The sequence below is a fragment of the Nicotiana attenuata genome, unplaced genomic scaffold (assembly GCF_001879085.1).
Source record: "Nicotiana attenuata strain UT unplaced genomic scaffold, NIATTr2, whole genome shotgun sequence".
In the NCBI taxonomy this organism is placed as follows: domain Eukaryota; kingdom Viridiplantae; phylum Streptophyta; class Magnoliopsida; order Solanales; family Solanaceae; genus Nicotiana; species Nicotiana attenuata.
The window spans coordinates 779,251-786,896 of record NW_017670337.1 but is presented as its reverse complement, the minus strand read 5'-3'; the positions used below and the strand labels follow the sequence as shown (position 1 = coordinate 786,896).

The 7,646-nt window shown below is 39.7% G+C and overlaps 1 protein-coding gene across 1 annotated transcript; it reads right to left on the bottom strand.

Annotated features, from left to right (window-relative positions):
• Positions 1-1,673: 1,673 nt before the first annotated feature.
• LOC109238048 lies at positions 1,674-2,270 on the bottom strand. The gene has a single exon (XM_019404474.1). It carries the CDS (start codon positions 2,268-2,270, stop codon positions 1,674-1,676), a length of 597 nt encoding a protein of 198 aa, XP_019260019.1.
• Between the last annotated feature and the right edge of the window lie 5,376 nt (positions 2,271-7,646).

Below are 7,646 nucleotides of genomic sequence, written 5' to 3'. Positions count from 1 at the left end.
TTGTAAGAATGAACTGACTTCCTGACTGGTAAGTTCAAGGCCATTGTCTGTCCTTATAGATTTAACATTGACATTGAATTGTTGTTCTACCATGGCAAGAAAGGCTTTAATAGTGTGTAGAGCATTGCTCTTGCAACTCAACAAGTGGGTCCATGTGGACCTGCTGTAATCATCTACAAGGGTAATGAAGTACTTGTATTTATTGTGTGTTACAACATGGTATGGGCCCCACAAATCAATATGTACCAGCTCAAAGGGTTTTGTAGTCAAGGTTGTTCTTTCTGGAAAGGGTAGTCTAGTTTGTCTTGCCATTGGGCATATGGGGCAAAGAAAAGGTTGTTTGGGTGCAAAAGTAATAGGTATAGAAGAGATCCCTTTCATTTTGACAAAAGGTACATGTCCTAATCTGTTATGCCACAAAAGATCAAGCAAAGGCTTAGTATTAGAGCAACTACCAGACGAAGAATGCCCATTTTTATTGTTTGGACTACTTACAGAATGGCCTGAATGTGGAATTTGGCCATTTTTATTATCATTAAGAGACAAGGGAACTATAGTGGGAATAGCAGGAACACCAGAGCCCAATTTTCTTGTATCAGCTAATTGAGAAGAAGAAGGTAAACTAGACTTATTATTAGTAAAGCATGAAATAGAACTACTAGAGGGATTAGGAAGGGTTGAACCAGTATTACAACTCCTTGAGCAATGTAGGTACAGACCAGTCTTGGCTTTACCAATCTCCAATGGCCTCTTCAGTGAAGGGCCCTGTAGAAGAATACAAATGTATCTGGTGAACACTACAATACAATCAAGTTGGACTGTCAAAGAGTGGACTGATATTAAGTTGAATTTAAAGCTGGGGACAAAAAGGACTTTCTTGAGACTAAATTTTGGACTCAGAATCACATCACCAATCAGTGTCACCTTAACCTTATACCCATTTGGTAGGGTGACTAGATATGGGTAAGCTAGGATTTTAACATTAGTTAGGATTGATTTATTGTATGTCATGTGGTTTGTGGCTCCAGAGTCAAGGATCCAGGTATCAGCATCTGATCTAAAACTATCACATAGATGATCACTATTATTAGACTCAAAATGAGTGGAGCATGCTGAAATACCTGCAAAGTTCACAGCTCCTCCTTTGATGCAATTGTTTGTAGAATTGTCAGCTCCTCCTTGAAAGCTTTCCAGAATGGTGAGCAGTCGGCCATATTGTTCCTTAGTTAGACTGTGCATGTGTTGATTCTGTCCTTGTTCCTGAGGTCCCTTCCTGTCATCACTCACCACGTCAGGTTCACTTGATGGTCCAAAAACATTTCCAGCAACTCTTTTTCCCTTATTGAATCTGGAGCTTTGTGGAAATCCATGAAGTTTGTAGCACTTGTCCTTGGTGTGTCCTGGCCTCTTGCAATAATCACAGAAGGGCCTAGGTCTGCTATTAAACTGGTTTCCTTTATATCCACTGTAGGTATTATTATTGTTCCCCTGTTGATTGTAGTTGGTTCTGAAGTTGTTACTTCCTGATCCACTCACGTTCAAGGCAGTAGAATCCATTGTAAAGCTATTACTTGGTTTGACTTCCCTTTGTTTCTCCTCTTGAATAAGGATAGAGAAGGCTTGAGCTATTGTAGGAAGGGGGTTCATCATCAGAATACTCCCTCTCACAACGGTTACACCTCATTGAGCCCCATCAAAAACTGAATTAGTCTTCTATCCTGTTCAGCCTTAAGCATGTTATCTCTTGCCCCACAGATGCACTTGCAAGTACATTTAGCATGAATATTCAGACTGTTGAGTTCTTCCCAAAGTTTCTTCATTTTTGTATAGTATCCAGTGATGTCCAGACTTCCTTGGCTCAGATCATTTATCTCCTTTTGTAACTGATACAATTTCGCCCCATTAGTCTGGTCGTATATATCTTCTAGCTCTTGCCAAAGCTCTTTGGCATCGTTCACGTATTGTAAACTGTCAGCTAGATCCTTTGACAATGAATTTAAGATCCATGAGGTCACCATATCGTCGCATCGCTCCCATTGATCAAGGTCACTTGAATCAGAGGTCGGCTTCTTACACTTTCCGGTGATGAACCCCAACTTATTCTTCACAGAAAGTGCTCTAAGGATTCCTCTTATCCATGATCTATAACCAGTTCCGTCAAAAGCTATCGGAACTAGCATAGATCCAGCGCTCTCCGATGGATGCATGTAGAGTGGGCTCGTCGAATCTAGGGTTTTGTTCGCGACTGGTACCTCGTCTCCTCCGGCCATAATTCGAATTGACTACAATACAGTGGTTATTGATGAAGACAAATAGCTAGGAACAGTTGATTATTCGATCGATTTCCACACAAGAAACCTAATTCCCAATAGCGAGCAACAGTGATGAATTTTTGACTTTGCGAACAGAAGGGCGAACAATTGGAAGCGAATAGAGCTTCGAGTCGTTGTCTAGCTCTGATACCATGACAAAATTTGCAAGATAACGAAGAGGAAATGCGAGCTCAGTGTGAGCAACAATGGAGGTTTACTTCGAGAGAAAGAGAGAAGTGGATGAACATTCTAGATACAGAAGAAGCTTAATTCTTTTATTTCATTTTTCATCCCAAAGGAAATACAGAGTATATGTTCTATTTATAGAGCTGTACAATACATGTATGAATACAATTGAGGAATACAAAAAAAATGAATACAAAGAATATAAATAATCTCAACAAAGGAAAACGTACTCTACAAATTATTTTTGCAAGTACAAAGATATAGACATGGGCAAGTTTGCTACTAGATTGGATAAATAAAGGATATGCCAGATCAGTGTCTTTCATTTTCATAAAGCATGGTTGAAGTATGCTAATGCAGACAATTAACGTCGCATAGTCTCTTAAGTATGCTTTAATTGGTGGACTAACTTCGTATGATAGTAAAAACAGAAAATGGCAACAAAATCTGAGAAGATTTCAACTCTGAAGCCATGTTAATGGCAAAGCCGGATCGATCAATATTTCAAGGAGAAATAGAATAATTTTTACTCCACTTTTGATAATGAACGTATAGTAAGAGAAGTATTCTGGTACTTTTACTTTTACAAAATTGTGGAGAAGACAAATTAAGTGATTGATTTCTCTTTATCGCCTTTACATGAAGAAGAAAGTAGCCATAAGGGTTCTACTTTCTAAATTTATTCTTAAGTTTGCTACCCTTGTGTCATGATCTCATAATATATAACGCATCTTGCATGCATATTATGATTAGAAATAACTAAGGTTATATTAGTAATTTTCTTTTTTGGATGACACTCTATTAGTTAATATACAATTTATTGACTAAGCTATTTACCGGCCACAAAGGTACAATGTTTATTAAAGGGATTCAAAAAATAATAAAAGTAAATATTCGAGAAACCAAGGTGAATCAATATCTAATATATATATATATATATAATTTGATATACATTGTAAATGGGCGGACGAACCCCTTTTAGCCCTCTAGCTCCACCCCCTACATTAATACTTGAAAATTCTTGAGATTATTAGATATTTGATATAGATATTATTTAAAGATTGATAATCTTTTGTCTAGGATTTAATGTCTCGAGAAGTTAACATGTTAATGTTTTATGCATTACGCTTGACATGAAGATGTGAATAAACTAATCAGTTTTGATGACTTCTCTTCGAGATTATTTACATTACAAATCAAGATACTCTTTTATCTCCTATGTTTATGTGTTGTAGCAGCCAATGTAAAGTATTCATTCCACATTCAAAAAAGTTAGAAAGAGGATAAAGTAACTTTAACAAGTTGTCTGGAAGAAATTAATTTGTACTTAATTTCCGTCTTATAACTCAAACATATAAATTTAGAGCATGTATAGCGGTTAAAGTTTATTATTTTTAACGCAAATTTTATATTAGTTGTTATGAGACCACGTGCAGTGCATATTTTCCGTAGCTAGTTTAGGGAAAATGGCCAAACTGTCACGACCAAAATATCAATCGTGACGGCGCCTATCGTGGAACTAGGCAAGCCAACTCTTTTACCAAAACCAATCCGATATATCAATTTAAAGATTATTTTAAGCTATTTAATTAAAAAAACTTCAAAAGATAAATCTGGATAACAAAGTGCAGAAAGAAAAGCCTGACATCAGGATGTCACTAGTCATGAGCATCTACTAAGAATTGTCCGATTCTACTAAGACTAATACAATCTGGAAACCAACTAATAACATCTATAGAAAAATAGGAGGCAGAAGAGCAGGGCTGCAATCTCCATGCAACTACCTTGCTAACTCCAATAGATCCGCGACAGATGAAATCAACACTCACTAGCACGTCCAGCAACACCTGGATCTGCACACAAGGTGCAGGGAGTAATGTGCGTACGCCAACTCAGTAAGTAATGAAAGTAAATAAAGACTGAGCAGTAGTGACGAGCAGTAAAACATATACAATTTATATCATGAAATCTCAGTAGAATACAACAGGCTTTTAAAATCTGGGTTTGAATCAACTCAGCTCATTTAAATCCAGATTCAGTAAAACCGTTTAAAACATCTTTCAACAGTTTTCAACCAAAGTGATGAAACAGTGAGTAAAATGATGAAAACATAAATAGCCTCTCGAGCAAAACATCACTCGTGAACAGCCCCTCGGGCAAACATGAATCATAACAGCCCCTCGGGCAAACCTCACAGTCACCCATATACAACCTCTCCGGCATACCTCACAATCACTCGTAAACAGCTCCTCGGGCATAACATGAATCAAGAACAGCCCCTTGGGCAAACATCATATCACTCACTCAGGGTACCCGCGCTCACTGGGGGTGTGTAGACTCCGAAGGGGCTCCTACAACCCAAGCGCTGTAACAAGCCACCTCGTGGCATAAATCAATAAGGCCCTCGGCCTCACATAATTATGAATCAGTAACAACATGCTGCGACGCGCAGCCCAACCCCGCAATATCCTCACAAAAATAGGCCCTCGACCTCACCTCAGTCATAAACCTCTCAAGCCACTCGGTTTATCAATATAAACAAACAGGGTGCTCAGCCCAAAATAATATTTTATAGGCATCAAAACATAATAAAAACTGAGTTATGAAATAAACATAGCATGACTGAGCATAGATTTTCAATCAAAACAGTGAGAGGATAATAAGAAAAGGCCCCAAAGGGTCCAAACAGCTCTGGCACAAGGCCCAAATATGGTCTTCAGCCCAATTTATAGAAATTCTTTCTAAAACACATAAGTTTCATATAGTTTTAATCAAATACGTAACCTTGTAGTTGCTACGGGACGGACCAAGTCACAATCCCCAATGGTGCACGCCCACACGCCCGTTACCTAGCATGTGCGTCAAACTCAAAAAATAGTAAAATGATACGAAATCCGGGGTTTCATACCCTCAGGACTAGATTTACAATGATTACTTACCTCAAACCGTTCAAATCCCTGCTCCATGATGCTCATGCCCCTTGACTCGGCCTCCATCCGCTCCAAATCTATTCACAACCATAACAATACCATCAATATATGCTAATTGAATGAATTCCATAAGAAAAACTATCAAATTAGGGCACAAATCCCGAAATCCACTCAAACCCGGCCCTCGGGCCCATGTCTCTGAATCCGACAAAAATCATAAAACTAGAAAGTCCTTTCACTCACTAGTCCATACATACAAAATTTATCAAAATCCGACTCCATTTGACCCCTCAACCTCAATCAAACTCTCCATAATCCCAAGCCCTAACCTCTCATTTTCACCCTTAATCACCACTAATTACATGATTAAACCACGAGAAATTACCATAAACATGATTATTAGGGCTCAAATTACTTACCTCAATGAAAACCCCCTTGAATCCCTCGGGTGAAATGCCACTCGAACCCAGAGCTAGCTGGTTCTCCCCGAAATGCGTTGAGGCGCAGCAGTTGACTGGACATCTAGGGGTAAAGCACTGTTTCGGTGCGGGCCGCGAGAGCGGTACCAAATCGAGGCAAACTCTGAATACTAGATATGACCTCAAAATAACAGGGGTCAAGGTCGGCTAGTGAGACGATGGGGGATAAGCTTCATCGTCATTCAAATTTCTCCCAAAAGCTCCAAAACCGGATAAATGGTGAAGAATGAACCAAAATTCGCGAAGCCCTCTATTTAAACTTTCTGCCCTGCAAAACCACGCCCATGGTACCAATATTTGCATCTGTGGTCCGCATCTGCGGACAAATCTCTATTTTTGCGGATTTTTATTAACCAGCCAAACTCTGCTTCTACGGTCGCCTAACCGCACCTGCGGTCATGCAGATGCGGGGGCCAAGTCGCACCTGCGGTTCCTCTGCGCACCTGCGCCTCAAGACCGCTTCTGCGAAGCTCGCACCTGCGGTTCCCAATCCGCAGGTGCGGAAACACCAGCAACAGTAGCTTCAGCTGTACTTTCCAAATTCCAAACTCCCCGATGACCATCCGAATTCATCTCGAGGCCCTCGGGACATCAACCAAAATACCAACAAGCCACATATCAACATACGAACTTAGTCGAACCTTCGGAACACTCTAAAAAACATCGAAACACCAAAACGCCCTCAGATTCAAGCCTAAGAACTTCTAAACTTCCAAATTTCGCAAACGACGCCGAAACCTATCAAACCTCATCCGAATGATCTCAAATTTTGCACACACGTCACAAATGATACCACGAACCTACCCCAACTTCCGAAATTCCATTTTGACCCCGATATCAAAATTTCTACTACCTACTAAATCACCAATTTGCCAATTTCTCCAATTCAAGCCTAATTCTACCACGAACCTCAAAATCAATCCGGACGCGCTCCTAATTCCAAAATCACCCAACGGAGCTAACGGAACCTTCAGAAATCTAATCCGAGATCGAATACCAAAAGGTCAAAACTCGGTCAAACCTTTCAAATTTAAAGCTTCAAGCTGAGAATCATTTTTCCACATCCTTTCCGATTAACCTGAAAATCAAAACCGACTTACATAAGTCATAATACATCATACGGGGCTAGTCATGCCCGAGAACTGGCGAGCGAAGTGCAAATGCTCAAAACGACCGGTCGGATCATTATATCCTCCCCCACTTAAACATACAATCGTCCTCGAACGTGTCCAGAGTTGTTCCAGAAGCCATCAAATCGCTGTATAATCTCACTATACACATACCCGGGGGTGATCCCACGTCACCCTATCCCATATAGGTCTCATAACACAACATGACTGACATTTCTTAATCCAACCTAGCCCATAATCCTTAGAATCCAATTTCCACATCCGAAATTTTGCTATAAGATCAGAATTCTCGCATCCATACACTGAATAAGCTTGAACAAGCTGAAATCATGACCCAAGATGTAGTCACATGATATACCACATAATTCAAACACTCATAGCGACAATTTCTAATCACAGTAGTTTCTCAAAATAACCCAATACCGGTAATAAACCTCTTATCAAATAAAGCATCGTTCTAACACCTTCATATACTACCAAATGATGAAAGAAACACGTAGAAAGTCATAACCATTCGTCAGATCAACCAGTTATGGGGGCTTCCACTTCTCCGACAAGAACTATAGTAGATTTCTAAGTTGACTTCCAATATTATTCTTCCAACCATGC

Excerpts from the sequence above, each read along its gene's own strand:
- LOC109238048 (XM_019404474.1), bottom strand. The coding sequence starts at position 2,270 with ATGGCCGGAGGAGACGAGGTACCAGTCGCGAACAAAACCCTAGATTCG.